A 17,407-nucleotide genomic window follows, 5' to 3' on the forward strand; every position below is an offset into this window, starting at 1 on the left:
AGGACTTTATTCCCTTGTGTTGTGCATTACATTTTTTTTTTTTTTTTTTACAATGGATAAGATCTAGAATATAGGATTGGGTTGATTAACATAAATTTGCTATTGAGACTAACTTGGATTAGTAAAGAGATCTTATTTTAGCACTTGCTTGAAAATATTTTGATAAAGTGAGAACTGTAGTAGGTAAGGGTGATCTTTTGCAAGATTGCTCACCTGATAGTCTTTTGAAAGATTACTCCATGACAAGTGTTGGTTTAGCTGGTCATCTAAATCTCATCTGCTTTTCCTAATGGAATCAGCTGTTGTACATGGGTAATGAGGGTGAGTGGAATGCATTGCCAGAATCTGTTTTGAATTTTAGGGTTTGAATGAGTTTAATTTACAATATATATGTTGCTGGCTGAGTGAACTCTCTTACATAATAATAATAATAATAATAATAATAATAAACAACTGCAGTCTTTGTTTGTTTTTATTTTGTAGAGGAACAAGAAAGGGTTCAAAAGAAGGTTTTTATGAATTGGGCAAATCACTATTTGGCTCAGGTAAAGTATAATTTATATTTGATACTGTTATTTTGATGAAAGAGAAAGATTGCGTAAAACTAAAAGTATATATATATATATATATATATATATATATATATATCATTCTCTCTCTATATAAAAAGATAAGCCGAAATTTGAAACGTTTTTTGAAATGGTTTGAAACTCAGGGGCTACCCTGAGTGTCGCGTCATCAGAATTCAAGGAGAACTGACCTACCAGTCCAGAACTCGGGGGGGGGGGGCATAGGTGCCAGGGGGACCCTCCCCTTTTGAAGACTCGACACTCAGTGGCTACCCTGAGTGTCGAGTCTTCAAAATTCGAGTCATCAGAATTCAAGGAGAACCGGCCTACCAGTCTGGAACATGGGGGGGGGTTCTGTAGGTGCCGGGGGTATATATATATATATATATATATATATATATATACAAACAGATAGACTAACATTTGACAAGAAACAAAAAGTTTAGCTTTTCAAGCCAAATGTCGTGTTTTGTTTAAGTTTGCTATTACTCTCACTCTCAGAAACTCACTTTTAGTGCAAGTATTATCTTGTCTCTTTAATTAGTATAATAGTGCTTTTATCCTTATTTTATATATTTTATTTGACTAAGAGACTGCAAGAGAGTGACAACGAATGGCTCTTTTTCCCTTTCATTCTCTTCTTCCTCATTTATCTTCCAGCCTTAACCATTTAATAGCACTGTTGAATAATGCCTTTTGATTGGTTTGAATCTCGTTAAGAATGTAAAGATGATTTACAGGATTTGTTTTTTACTAAAGTTGAGTTACTGTATTTTTTGGACCATAAAGCGTGCCTTTTTACGTAGAGAAATTGACTTAGAATTGGGGCGCATCTTATGGTCCGAAGGTAGGCAATACTGATACATCTTGGATTCTGATGTTTTCAATGTGAGCCAAGCGCGTGTCTCGCTGCATATGTGGGAATCCCCGATTTACATACAAAAACGTCTTTACCAGCATCAGTAGTAGTTAGTGGGTGAACGTATGCAGTTTTGAATGGGCAAGATGATTATTAAGTCTTTTAAAAAATGCTGCATAAGTAATGCGATGGATGGTACTGAAGATGACTTAGTTTTTGAAGAGCGTGATAATAATAGTTCAGGCAGTAATACGAAAAGTGACAGTAATGAGATGAGTGAAGATTAACTGAATGCTACTGGTACAAGTTATGGTGATAATAAATGAAATTTTAAGTTTGTGAATATTTTTATATAATGATATATTTTTTTTTCTAAAAATTGTCTCATAAATTTGGGGTGTGTCTTATTGTCCGAGAAATATGGTAGCTAGTTTCATATAGAGGTGGCATGATTTTTTCTTCCAGAAACCCTTCTTATTGTCTTCCAAAGCTGACAAACTGGCCTGAGAATGTATTTTGTATAGATATATGGTGAACTCATAGAGGAGTTAGTATATGATAGTCTTTTTTCCTTAAAGGAATTGGAACACTCCTTTAAAACATGTCGTGATATATCAGTGAGTTCTATTGCTGTAATAAACACTGAGTTTACTTAATTTTGCACATACCTAATGCTCACTTTCCACATTGTGTGGGTTTATTGTTAATTGGCGATAACATTGCTTGTTATAGTGAGGGTTGATTGTAACAGATCGATCTTATAACTATTAGCTTTTTTCCTTTCATGCAACTAGCATTAAAATTTTGAACAGGTTCACTGGTACTTAATTGGGAAGTACTTCTCATCATCTTATATATTTCATGTAAATAATGACTTCCTTTCCTCTTATTTGCCAAGCTCTGTAAATTACTTTCCTTCACTGTAGGACATAATGTCTTATCAAGAGATTGAATTCACTGGCTCAATATGCTACCTTTACTTCATCAATGTATCAGTCATTCATATGTTTTTTTTTAATAATTAAATAACTTTTTTAAGTAAGACATATAATAAAGTGTACTCTCAATTATTTGAATGTGAATTAAGTGTTTTTTGAGGATTATCTCTGCATGATTTTTTTTTTTTTAATTTGCCAAGCATTTGATTTATAAAATAATGTACAACAAACACATGAATGGAAAATTTGGTTCATAAAGGTGGATATGTTATTATTATTATTATTATTATTAAAACAAGACCTCATGGAGTCAAAGACTCATCTAGGAGGTCCTTTTATCTCACACACATCTCATTATACCGGGTCTTAAACACATTCAAACTCCTTGCAGACACCACACTCTCAGGCAAGGCATTCCAATCATTCACAACTCTGCACGAAAAAAACCAGCCTCTCACTCCCCTACTCACACCCTCTTTATACAGTTTCCAGGTATGACCTCTGGTTCTCCCCTGATCTCCCACTATTCTCTGTAGAACTTCTCCACCATTGATCCTATAACAACCCCTTACCAACTTGTAGGTCTCTATCATATCTCCCCTCTTCCTTCTCTCCACTAGACTCTGCAAATTACATCTTTTCAATCTTTCCTCATACTCGACATTCCAGAGGTCAGAAACTACCTTAGTCAGTTGCCTTTGCACCCTTTCCAACATCTCTTCATCCTTCTGAAAACCAGGTGACCAAATCTGGGCACAATAGTCCATGTGTGGCCTAATCAAAGCCTTATACAATGGAACAAGAATCTCCCTACTTCTACACGTCAGTGTCTTCCTCATCATTCCCAGAAGTCTTTGTGTTGTCTTCACAATTTTGGCGATGTGTCCCCTAAATTTTAGATCCTTATCCACTATCACTCCCAGATCTCTTATTTCCTCTACTTCCAACAATATATTCTCACCAAGCATAAATTCTGCATCCCATCTTTGTTTTCCAAATTTTAAAACTTTACATTTTGCAACATTGAACTCGCATCCCCATTTGCTTGCCCAATCACTCAATTTATTCAAGTCTTCTTGCAAGGCCACAACATCTTCACTACTCTTTATGGTTCGTCCCAACTTTGCATCATCTGCAAACAACTGAATATCTCCATCCAAATCTTCGCCAATATCATTAATATACAAGTTAAATAGTAATGGCCCTAAAACAGATCCCTGAGGCACTCCACTAGTGACTCTCCTTTTCCTGGATATTGCACCCCCATACACAACTTGTTGATACCTATCAGATAGCCAGTCTCCAATCCAATGCACTAATCTAATATCCAACCCCATCTGCTCTAGATTGACTGTCAACTTATCATGAGGTACTCTATCAAAAGCTTTTGCAAAATCCAAGTATATTACTGTGTATCCTTCTCCTCTGTCCAAGGAAGCAGTCACTTTATTGTAATAAGTAAGTAGATTACTAAAACACGACCTCCCTTTAGCAAATCCATGCTGTCCATCAAAGATTATACCATTGTTGTCAACCCAACTCTGGATCCTAGTTCTCACAAGCTTCTCCAACAACTTACCCACAACACCTGACACACAGATAGGCCTATAGTTTGATGCTTGAGTTCGATCACCTCCTTTATGAAGTGGCACAATCTTGCCCTCCTTCCACTCTTTAGGGACTTGACCAAGTGCAAGACTCGTATTAAAAAAATATGTCAAGGCAGGTGTCAACACTCTGGCACATTCCTTCAGAATACGCGGTGATATATTATCAAGTCCCAGAGCCTTATTTACATCTAGTTTACTCAACTCCCCAAACACCTCTTGCTCACTTACAGTCCGTCTCTCCTCCCCATCATCAACTGCTCTTAATCTCTCCATGAAGTCACATTCACATGATTGAAAGATCTTTATGAACTGCTCATTAAGTATCTCCACCACACATTCTGCAACAGCTGTCTTTATACCATTTCCTCCAATCAATGTCATCCTTCCATAGTCATTCTTTCTTTTGCTGGCTACATTATTATTATTATTATTATTATTATTATTATTACGGGTATCTCCATGGAGTCAGTAGACTCATCGTGGGAGACCCAAACTAGCAAAACAGTATCTGTCATATCTCTTCTTGAATTCATTTACAGACGAAGAGCTCACAACTAAGTCAGGCAATGAATTCCACTCATTCACCACCCTCCAGGCAAAAAACCTTGTTCTGACACTTTTGTTAACCACACTCTTCTTTAATTTCCAGAGATGACCTCTTGTTCTTCCATCACTATCACACAGCTGAAACATTTCCCCTGCATCAATCCTATAAAAACCTTTTAGTAATTTGAATGTTTCTATCATATCCCCTCTTCTTCGTCTATCAACCAATCTCTGCAATCCACAAGCTCTCAATCTATCAATGTAGGGAGTATTTTTTATATCACTCACCAACTTGGTCACTCTTCTCTGAACCCTCTCCACAGCCTCCTATCGAAAGAACTCCCTAGGATTCTTTTTAGCTTCATTAGCTAACTGCTTGCTGTTCATACCTCTCTTTAGCTACTCTCACCAACCAAGTCACTCTCCTTGCCTGGTCTTTGTAGAACTCATGAAATTGGTTACTTCCACTTCTCTTATGCTGCCTCCACAATGTCCTTTTTCTCTGTATTGCATGCTTAATCTCTTTATTCATCCATCTCACACCTAACTAATTTAACCTTCTCACCCGGGGTATACATTTAGACATTGCATCCACTAAATATTTTTTGAAAATCCCCCAAGCTGCATAGATATCTTTTCCAGCTAACTCCTCATTCCATGCTACATCTGCAAGCTGTCTCCTGAGCTCTTCATAATCACCCCCCTTGTAGTTCCACATATACCCTTTTTTCACAGGGGTCTTTGCACTGCTGGCAACCACCCAAGTAATCACCTCATGGTCACTTTCACCAATTGGTGGATGATTTGATACCTCATTGATAATTACATCCTCCGATGAGATGACCAAATCCAAGACCCTTAATCCTCTTCTGCCCTCTGTTACATACTGTCTGAGGTAGTTATCCCTCAAAAACTCAAGAAACTCATTTTCTTTACTTCCAGTTGCTATCTCTTCATTCCAGTCTATATTGCCATAATTAAAATCACCCATAATGATCACCCTTTTCTTATTTGCTTGGCTTATTTGACTATACATTTCACTATCACCACCATCCACATTACCAGGTCTATAACAACATCCCACCAAGTATTTGATTCTATTCACCTCTATCTCACACCATACTGCCTCAAAACCACTGGCCCCATTTCCCTCTTGCATCTCTACCTTGTATGGTCATAACTCTTTCTCTATCATCAATAGCACTCCCCCTCCCTTTTTACCCCTTCTATCCTCATGAAACACATCATACCTTTCCATCTCTATTCCTGGCAGGATGTCATCCTCATCTAAACATGTCTCACTTATTCCGACAATCTCTGGGTGCACAGACGCAATTAGTGCAACCATTTCATCCGCCTTGTTTCTTATACTTCTAGCATTGGTATACAAACACAACAACTCATTTCTGGATCTACAGCTAGTTCCACTGATACCACTCACTCGATGTGATCTCTCCATGCTGGACTGGGGCCATTTCCCTTTCTGCTTCTTCATTTTAGAACCCTTTGCAATTCCATCTGTTTCTGCAGGAAAGTAATGGGATGATCCCTGATCATCCCATTACTTTCCTGCCTACACATTCTCTTACCTCCTCTTGGAGCATCCACCTTTCTCACAGTGTGTATCCCTGTCCACCCTGAGCCTCGCCGTTTCCCTGCTCCTCTTGCACACCCATTCTTTCAATTTCTATACTCATACCACTCACTTCCACATTCATTTCCACTCCTTCAATCTCTCCTGTCTTACTCTCCTGCCCTTCCACATCACTCCCCTCTCGATCTGATTCATTCTCTCTATTCACTTCTCTACCTTCCAGCAGCAGTCTCTCCAAGTGACTCACACCATAACCACTCAAATGCAGTCCATCACTCCCATACAGCTCACTTCGTCCCTCAAACTCATTCCACACATTAACAAACTGTACTCCCATCTCCTCACACATTTCAGCCAGAATATCATTCATAATCCTTGCTCTCCACCTGATTTCACCACAATCATACCTAGGCAACACACTGACCACCCTTCCTGTCACACTATTCTCCTTTATCTTTCCAAGCAGTCTCCTGACATTCATTTTGACATGCTCTTTGTTCTCTCTCAAATCATTCGTATTAATACAATTAACTCTTTTGCTCGTTCCCGCCTCATATTCAATGCCTCAATCACTCTACTCATTTTACCGTCTGGAAAACATACCTTGTGCATTTTATCCTCTAGCTCACCTTTAATAATGGAGTCGCCATACAATGCCACTCGCTCATCTTTTGTTAACTCTTTCATGCCATCATGATTTATTTTAATAGTTTTGACCTGAATTCTCTTAATTTCATTCCGCATCCATTTCATTTCTTGCTTCATCCAATTCAATTCACCTTCTGAACCTCGCGACACATTCACTCTATCATTAAATCTTTCTAACTTTCTAACTCTCGACCCCCTCTTCGCACTTTCCCTCTCATTCATCCTTCTTTGTTTCCGTACTTTCGGTCCAACATACGTCCAACTTTTACTCTCACATATCTTTCTTTGTTTCCGTACTTTCGGACTAACATGCGTCCAACTTTCGCTATAATTCTTCTCACTTTTACTGTCATTCATCTCTTTGGTTCAGTACTTTCGTTCCAACATGCGTCCAACTTTTGCCATCAGTCATTCTCTTTTCACTATCATTCATTCTTTCGATTTTTTTTACTTGCGATTTCTGCACCACGCCATTTCTACTTTCATTCGTTCTCTCAATTTCATTTCTTTCCGCCTCACTTTCGTCCCTTTTAACATCCTTTACGGTTGTCAAATCGCTCTTTTTCTTTTTTCCTGATTTTTTAATATTTTTTCGCCATCCTCTTTCAAACGTGCACTCACGACACAATCGGTACTATCACTTTCTGTCATCAACTTCATATTCGCATTCATCAATTCCTCGTTCAGGTCACATTTCACACACACCCTTCTTCCATCCGCACTAAACATCCACAAATCATTTACGTAGTCGAAGGAATACATATAACAGACCTCACACTTAACGAACCGACTGAAATCCAAATTAAAATCCTGGAATGACAATGCCGCCGCCATTTTTTTTTTTTTTTCTCTGCAGGTTACTAGGTCTAATATTAACGTTTTCGTATTTAGTTTAAGCAAGAAAAAAAAAAAAAACCCACACTAATAATATCGGTAGCGTACAACGTTTACAGCCGCTCTTACTTAAACAATTACACATATATACTTAATTATTCCTAGTAAAACTTATCTGAATCAGGAGCTCTTCAAAACATGTTCGTAGCGCTTGACCCACTAGCGCCCCCTATGTTCTTGTGTGATTGGTGCATATGATTAAATTTCTCACACATACTGAATGGGAAGTATATGAGAAGAGCACATTTATTTTTGGGTATGGAATTCTAACAACACTTATGCTCCAAGCCAGGGCTATTTGTTCTAACCATTACTTGCGCTTTGTTTTCATCATCATTATTGCCAACTTTATCATTAATCTCGCTCTGTCTTTTGAACATCATTATCATCCTCTTTATCATCAATTGAACTTTTTTTTTTTCACTGTCACTTCCACATGCTGAACATCTGCATTGTCAGGAACAAAGCCATGCTCCCTACTCATATTTAAACTATTTAAAATCATATTTATATGATTTTAAACAGTTTCTTCAGAATATTGCATTTCTTACATACCCACACTCATTCTTTTCTCTTATTCGGTCTCTCTCTCTAAATCAGTATCTGCAACATCTTCCCACACATACTTACATACTACATTCATAGTACCAGTACCATACCATTTTTGAGAAATCCACACTGTTTACTTTATTTGTCTTCTGCACAGACTTACACAATGATTTGCCTTTTACTGCCTTGAGTATCAATGTACTAACAAAAGCAATGAATTTATGATAATATTTCCAAAGAAGTTTATCCAAATACTGCATTCCACACTTAAATATCTCAAAGTGATAATTAATTTACAATTTAGACAAATATCAGCACACATTTAAATATAAAATTTACTTACCCTGCTGCAGCCCACATGATAACCAATGTTTAACCCATGCCACCTGTGTTGAACAATTTTGTGGAAAACAGTTGTAGTTGAAGAAGGTTCTGGGATGAGTAAGGAGAAAAAGAAATGGCTCGAGGAAAGTATGGAGAAGTCACATCTCCATGCATGGTATGGAGATGTGAGAAATTAGCTGTTACATTTATACAAATGCTAGAGGTATCGGAAACAAGGGAAATTCAATGGTGTAATCATAAGGGTGAGATCATGAGAAGCTGGAGTGTAGAGAGTATGGCAGAGTAGGGACTGATGGTGAATGAACAGGAGGTTTATGAGGATTTAAGTAAACTTGATGTTAATAAGGCAGAAGGTCTTGATAATAATTATTATTATTCTTAACACGAGACCTTCATGGAATGAAAAGACTTATTGCAGAAGGCAAATACTGTTATACACATAGCCCAATCAAACCATGTTTTAAACTCATTCAGTGTATCTACATTCACCAAAATGTCAGGCAATGCATTCCACTCATCAACCATTCTCCATGCAAAAAACCTTTCTTCTTATGCCCCTGCTCACATCCTCCTTATACATTTTTCAGGTATGTCCTCTATCCCCTTCTCCCATTCTGCTAATAATTTCTTCCATGTTAACCTGGTAACAACCCTTTACCAACTTAAATGTCTCAATTATATTCCCTCTCTTCCTGTTATTCACAAGGCTTGCAAATTGCATTCCCTCAATCTTTCTTCATATCCCACAGTCCAAAGACCAGTTATGATCTTAGTGAGTCTCCTCTGGACCTTTTCAAATATATCCTCATCACCACAAAAACCAAGGGACCAATAATCTGTGCATAATAATCCATATGAGGCCTGATCAAGGCTTTATACAATGGAACAGAACCTCTTTATTTCTGCATGTTAAAGTCCTTTGCATCATTGCCATTATCTGATGTGATGATTTCACAACTTCTAGTATGTGACCTCTGAACTTTAGATCCTTGTCCACCACCACTCGAAGGTCTCTAGTCTCCTGAACTTCCTCCAGAATTTCTCTGCCCAGTGTATACTTTGCATCCTATTGTTGCTTACCAATTTTCAGAACTTACACTTGGCAACAATGCACAGACTGTTCCATACTGTTTCTCACTTATATAATCCCTTCAAGTCCTTCTGTAAGGCCACTATATCTGCCTTGATTCCTCATTATTCTCCACAGTTTTGCATTATCTGCAAACAGTTGCATATCACCAGTTAAACCTATTCTAATATCATTAATATACAAATTAAATAATAATGCTCCCAAAAGTGAACCTTTGGCACAGCACTAGTGACTTTCCTCTTTCATGACATCCCCACCATATACAACTTGCTGATTCCTATCTGATATCCATTCACCTATCCATCTGACTAATCTGGCATCCATTTCCATCTGCTTCAGTTTAGGGACCAACTTGTGATGTGATCATCTGTTAAATGCATTTGCAAAATCTAAGTATATCGCTGTATACTGTATATGCATCTCCCTTGTCTAGTATTTTCAAAACCTTGCTATAGTACATAAGGAGGTTTGTAAAGCACAACATCCCTTTAACAAATCCCTCCTGACAACAAAGAATACTACTGTTAAACAGGATACATGTTTGTATCCTATCTCTCACTAACTTCTCCAATTCCTTAACTACAACTATACAGATCAGCCTATAATTTGTTGCCTTAACCTTATCACCACCTTTGTGAAGGGAACAGTTTTGTCTTTCTTTCACTCTTTTAAAACCTGTGCTTTTCCAAGACTTTTGTTAAACAGGTAGTAAGGCAAGGCTGATGCCAACTCTTTGGAACATTATTTATTATTATTATTACTCAACACTCCATGGAATCAAAGAACTCATCTAGAAGATGCTTTTATCATATATACAGCTCATCATACTGCACTTTAAACACACTCAAATTCTCTGCAGACACCACACTCTTTAGGCAAGGCATTCTAATCATTCACAACTCTGCACACAAAAAACCTGCTTCTCACTCCCCTGATTACACCTTCTTTATACAGCTTCCAGGGATGACCTCTGCTTCTCCCCTGATCTCCCACTGTTTTCTGTAGGACCTCTCCAACATTGATCCAATAACAACCCCTTACTAACTTGTAGGTCTCTATCATATCTCCCCTCTTCCCCTATCCACCAGACTCTGTAAATTGCATCTTCTCAATCTTTCCTCATATTCCAGAGGTCAGAAACTACCTTTGTCAGTTGACTCTGGACCCTCTCCAACATCTCTTTGTTCTCTTGAAAACCAGGTGACCAAATCTGGGCACAGTAGTCCATGTATGGCCTAATCAAAGCCTTATACAGTGGAACAAGAATCTCCCTATTTCTACAAGTGAGTTTCCTCCACATCTTTCCCAGAAGTCTTTGTGTTGTCCTCACAATTTTGGCAGTGTGTCCCATCACCACAAGATCTCTTATTTCCTGAACCTCTGACAATATATCCTCACCAAGCATAAATTCTGCATCCCATCTTTGTTTCCCAAATTTTAAAACCTTACATTTTGCAACATTGAACTAGCATCCCCATTCCTGTGCTCAATCACTCAATTTATTCAAGTCTTCTTGTAGGGCCACAACATCTTCTCTACTCTTCATAGTTCTTCCCAACTTTGCATCATCTGCAAACAACTGAATAACTCCATCCAAATCTTTGCCAATATCATTAATATACAAGTTAAACAGTAGTGACTTTCCTTTTCCTGGATATTGCTCCCCCATACACAACTTTCTGATACCTATCAGATAGCCAGTCTCCAATCCAATGTACTAATCTGATATCCAATCCCATTCGCTCTAGTTTGACTATCAACTTATCATTTGGTAATCTATCAAAAGCCTTTACAAAATCTAAGTATATTACTGTGTATCCCTCTCCTCTGTCCAAGGAAGCAGTTATCTTATTGTAATAAGTAAGTAGATTACTAAAACATGACCGCTCTTTAGCAAATCCATGCTGTCCATGAAAGATAATACCATTGTTGTCAACCCAATTCTGGATTCTCGTTCTCACAAACTTCTCCAACAACTTAGCCACAACAACACCTGACACATAGATAGGCCTATAATTTGATGCTTGAGTTTTATCACCTGCCTTATGAAGCGGCACAATCTTTTCCTTCTTCTGCTCCTTAGGAACTTGGCCCAGTTCAAGACTCATATTAAAAAAAATATGCCGAGGCAGGTGTCAACTCCATGACACATTCCTTCAGTATATGTGGTGATATATTATCATGTCCCACAGCCTTATTAACATCTTGCTCACTTACAGCAGTCTCTCCTCCCCATCATCAACTGCTCTCAATCTCTCCAAATTCACATTCACAATATTGAAAGACATTTATGAACTGCTCATTGAGTATCTCCACTATATCTTCTGCAACAGCTGTCTTTCTCCAATCAATGTCATTCTTCTTCCATAATCATTCTTTTTTTTTTTTTTTTTTTTTTGCTGGCTACATATCAAAAGAACTCCTTAGGATTCCTTTTAGCTTCATTAGCTGACTGCTTTTCATACCTCACTTTTGCTACCCTTACCAACTAGGTCACCTGCCTTACCTGTTCTTAGTAATCCTCCTGGAATTGGTTATTTCCACTTCTCTTATGCTGCCTCCATAATGCCCTTTTTCTCTGTATCATGCTTAATCTCTTTATTCATCCATCTCACACCTAATTAATTTAACCTTCTCACCCGGGGTATACATTTAGACATTGCATCCACTAAATATTTTTTGAAAATCCCCCAAGCTGCATAGATATCTTTTCCAGCTAACTCCTCATTCCAAGTAACACTTGCAAGCTGTCTCCTGAGCTCTTCATAATCATTCCCCTTGTAGTTCCATATATACCCTTTTCTCACATTCCCTTAATACATGTGATATGTCATCAAGTCCTATTGCCTTATTGACATCTGGTTTACTTAACTCCTCATATACTTTATGATAGTTATTATTTGCTCCTTTTCCACTGAAATTGATACATAAAATTGGATTTATTGGACCATGGTTTTGATAAACATTTATACATAATTGTCAACTAGTTTCGCCAGACAGACACAGCTGGTGAAACTAGTCGACTATTATGTATAAATGTTATCAAAACCATGGTCCAATAAATCCAATTTTATGTATAAATTCCTCATATACTTCTTGATTGCTCACCACAAAGTCTTCTCTCTCATTTCATTATATCACTACATGTCTTGAAGGAATGCTCTAGAGAATTAACTGGCATAGCAGTTTATTATGAGTCTTGTGACAGGGTAACTCCCAAAGAAATGGAAGTTTGGAAAAATTATTGCACTTCACAAACGGGGGTTGGGAATGAGACTGAAACTACAAATTATAGGCTAAACTTGTCTGTAGTTGTTACTAAAATATTAGAGATGTTGGTGAGGACTTCGATTCAGAAATGGGTTGATAATAGCAGTATGCACAGATTTTGTTGTCATTTTTCATTGGAATGGGGATGTATATAGAGACGGTTGAGAGAACGTTTACTAAACTGGTGTCTGATTAATGGAATGTCATATATGAGGAGAGATTGAGGGAATGTAAGTTGCAGAGTCTTCTGAATAGAAAAAGAAATAGGGATATGACTGGATCATAAGTTGGTTAGTGGTTATTACCAGATTAATGTGTGGAGGACATGGCCTCTTGAGGCTGTATAAGGAGGGTGTGAGCAGAGAAGTGGGAAGCAGGTGCTTTACATGGAGAGTGATTGATGAGTGGAATGCATTGCCTAAGAGTGTGGTGAGTGCAAATGGGTTTAAGGCATGGTTTGATTATTTTTTTGCATGAGATAGTATGGGCCTCCCACCGTGACAGACCACGATTTCAACATTCCTTCACACAGGATTAGATGGAAGAAAACCAATGTTCCATATAGTGATTGTTACAGATCTCAAAGACTATTTTAGAGTCAGCAATGACTGTGAAGCACTCTCCTAACCTTAACAAGTATGGTTGCATTAATGTGCCAAAAGTTTGGGAACCTGTCATTTTAAAGTTCAACTGCTAGTTAATAATACTTCTTTTATTCAACATTAGAGGGCATGAAATTAAGACTTTAGATTTTTTTTTCCTATTACAATTTGAATTGTTTCACTTGCTCATTGTTGGGTGTAAACTGAAACATGTTATTTTGCTTTGAAGATGCTTGTTTGAAATCCAGCAAAATATAAGTGAGTTCTTTTTGTGGCATTGTAATATTGTTAAAATAAGTTATGAGTAATGTCAATCACCTAAACTTGTCAACTAGTTTAACATGTTTTTAATTAGAATGAATAAATAAATAAACTAAATGATCTAAGTAAAAATAAAAAGATAAAAATTATGAACAGATACACATGCAATCAGAAGATCAAGCTTCAGGTAATCTAAAATTTCACAATGTCAGTCAATTAGGATTAAATTTTAATTGACTGACATGCAAAATCTTGATTTGATTACAAATAATGCTTATGTTTACTGTCAATTGCATGGTAAACAAGATTAGACTTATCAGATTCCATGGATTTGAAGTCCTGATAAACTTGAATTCTAATCTTATAAGAATGGCCCATCTGTTCAATGCTGTCTGATGAGTCTATGCTTACTTCTCTTTAACAGATAAGCCAAGGTTCTGCAGCGTCGTCTATTTAAATTCGATCACCTGTTCCTCAAAGAATATGAGATTTTATGACACCATCTGAATCTTAATCATTCTGATTGCATGCCTGTCTAAAAGTTTTGGAAAGGAATTTTGATTAACTCTTCATACTTTTTCATATTTTTACTTTTTAATTTTTTTTTATCTTAATGACTGCATTACATAAAAATAAAAGAAAAATAAAAAATAAAAAAATAAACAAGATTACAATAAAACTGTAGCCATTCCATACATTAAAGGGATATCAGATAAAATAAACAGAATACTACAAAAATATAACCTTAATGCCACCTTTAAATCTCCTACAAAATTGAAAAGCTTATTCAACTCCTCCAAGGATCCATGTACTCCACTGGCACACCCTTGAGTATATTGTATTCAGTGCACCTGCAATTTGCCTTATATAGGTGAAACAGGATTCACAATCCCTATCCAAAAAAAAATAAAAAATAAAAATAAAGGAACATAACATATTAAATTTAATAACTATGGTAAATATGGCCTTTCCGATCATGCTCTGAATACTCTACATCAGTGATTCCCAATGTGGGGCATAGGCCCCACAGGGAGGGCAATTAGAAAATGATGTTGGATTCATCACCTCATCACTGATATGGTAAAAAAAATCACCATTGTCGGTGATAAATTGTCAATGTTGCAACCCTGACTTTCCGAGAAAAAAAGCTGACAACACTAGTACAGCAGTCAATGTAAATACAGTATCAAGAAGAACTCTCAGAAAAGCAAAATGATGAGTCTATTAGAACTTGATTCAACATAAAAGGAACAACGGATGGCTTTCTGATGAGACAGAAACAAAATACCGAAATTTAACTAATTTTGCAAAAAATTACTGTTATCCTTCCTGTCATCATATTTAGTTGAATATGGCTTTAGTGCTATAAATGACTTGTTACTGAAAAAAATAAATCATCTGGATATCAAAACCGTGGGAATTTGAGATTGAAATTGACTAAATTAGTACCTCAAATAAAAACTCTTTGCAGCAGACATCAAACTCAAGAATCACACTAACTTGGATTTTATTTTCCTGAGTTCAGTTTGATTTATGTTTTATAATATACAAAGTGTAATATAAAATTTATATTCATTGAAGAAAGTCAAATTAAGAACAGTTTTATTTGTTCCTTTTTTATTTAAAGTATACCTATTTATATTATACTTGTTCAGAATTTGGCCTCACTATTATTATTATTCAGGCCTCCATGGAGTCAAAAGACTCATCGTGGGAAGTCCTTCCTAAGAAACACAAAGTCTATCAAGACTCATCGAGGGGAGGTCCCCCCCTAAGAAACACAAAGTCTATCATACCCTCCTTGAACTCATTGGCCATTCTTGCTCTCACCACTCCATCAGGCAATGTATTCCATGGTTCAACCACCCTCCATGCAAAGAAATCACTCCTCACCCTCTTGCTCACAGTTTCCTTTTGTAACTTCCAGGGATGACCTCTTGTCATCACTCCTTCCCGCTGTTCAACCAAGGAAAAGAACTCCCAGTGTCAACCCTGTAACCACCTCTCAACAATTATGCTAAGGGTGGGGGCATCAAAATCTTTGAGGTGGGGCATGATTCAAAGAACGGGAAACACTGCTCTATGTAGAATTGACTGGAAAGATACTTGTTCATTACATCACACCAAAATGTGCTATGAGCACAAATTTAAAGATGCCAATGTCTTATCAACCATCCTAATCTTAGCAATAATGATGGTCTAGAAATCGCAAGAAAATGGATGGCACATAGTCTACCCACATAACTTTTCATAATAAATTATGATTAGGACTGTAGTAATCCAGTATTTTAGCCTTAATATAACAAACTTATGTTAAATTAGTGATTAGGCTATCAATATTGCTGAATTAAAATGTATTAAAAGTATTACTATGAATTTTTCTCTAGTGATGTTATAAATAGGATATAGCCTTGATGTAGTGTTTTTTTTTATCACTAGAGGTCAGGCCAGTAGAATAATAGTTGATCAATTCATTTTCACTTTGGCATACTGTTTGAAATGTAATACAGCTTGTATTTGTATATACACTACTTGGAAAGAAGTTACCTCCATGGGCAAGGTGCATCATGCCACGTAAAAAGTCGCATGTTTGTAGCTGATATCAATGATGCGCCCAAGTCAGTGCAACTCTGTCATGGTGAAATGGCTGTGAAAATGGAACTGATGGCATTTGAAAGACGTGTTATGATAGGATGCCATGCTGCAGGCCTATCAGTTCAGCAAATTGTTGAAAAATTGAGCCATTCCAGGTCAACAAACTGTGATACCATAATGAGATGGAAGAGTCAATTGCAAGTGCTACCCACAGTGGATGACCCACCATACTCACTGAATGTGACTGTAAAGGTGCTATGAAGGATAATATGTGAACTGTGTTGAACTGTGTTCAGTGTGTTGACACATTGAATTGTTCTGGGCATTGGCTGGAACATGAATCTACACAAAAACATTCAAAACTGAGGCTCACAACATAGGTTTCTATGGTAGGACTGCAATATGCAAGCCCAACATTACCCAAACCAACATGCAATGGTGCAAAGAACATATACAGTGGGACATGGAAGCTTGGAAAGCTGTGTTATGGAGTAATGAATTACACTACACCTTCTACTGAGCAGATGAACTTGTGTTGGTGTGGCAGATGCCTGGTCAATGTCTCTTACCAGAATGTATAACCCTCAACTATGAAATTCTAAGGTCAGGTGTGATGGTATAGTCCTGTTTTTCCTGGTTTCGCCTTGGACTTTGAGAGGTATCAGAACATTCTGGGCATTGCAATGCTTCTAACTTTGTGTTATTTCTATGGAACTGCCAATAGTGTCTTTCAGCAATTTCAGCAAACTTGAACTCTCTGTCCATCATCATCATCATCTTCAAATCTCTAGCCTCATCAGTTTCCTATAGTCCAGTACTTTCAGTATAATACAAAGTATGTAATATTTTGCATTAACTTTGCATTTTGCAACATTAAATTGACAATTATTATCCATTGCTCACACTGCCAATTTATTTAAATCATCTTACAGGATATCAACATAATTTTTATCAGCTGTTAACCCCCCTCCCCCCAGTTTTGCATAATCAGCAAACTGAACATTTCTCTATATCATTAATATACAAATTATACAAAT

General features: G+C 37.0%; 1 protein-coding gene across 1 annotated transcript in view; it reads left to right on the forward strand.

The window, feature by feature from the left end:
• Positions 1–17,407, forward strand: part of LOC150102413 (calmin-like) — a 291,766-nt gene that overhangs the window by 176,774 nt on the left and 97,585 nt on the right. Inside the window, exon 3 of the mRNA XM_090399572.1 lies at positions 484–545. Coding sequence (XP_090255698.1) covers positions 484–545 — 62 coding nt within the window. The remainder of the gene's footprint in view (positions 1–483; positions 546–17,407) is intronic.

The sequence above is a fragment of the Typopeltis vanoorti genome, chromosome 10 (genome assembly GCF_054136105.1).
Source record: "Typopeltis vanoorti isolate ZY-2024b chromosome 10, IOZ_Tvanoo_1.0, whole genome shotgun sequence".
Taxonomy (NCBI): Eukaryota; Metazoa; Arthropoda; class Arachnida; order Uropygi; family Thelyphonidae; genus Typopeltis; species Typopeltis vanoorti.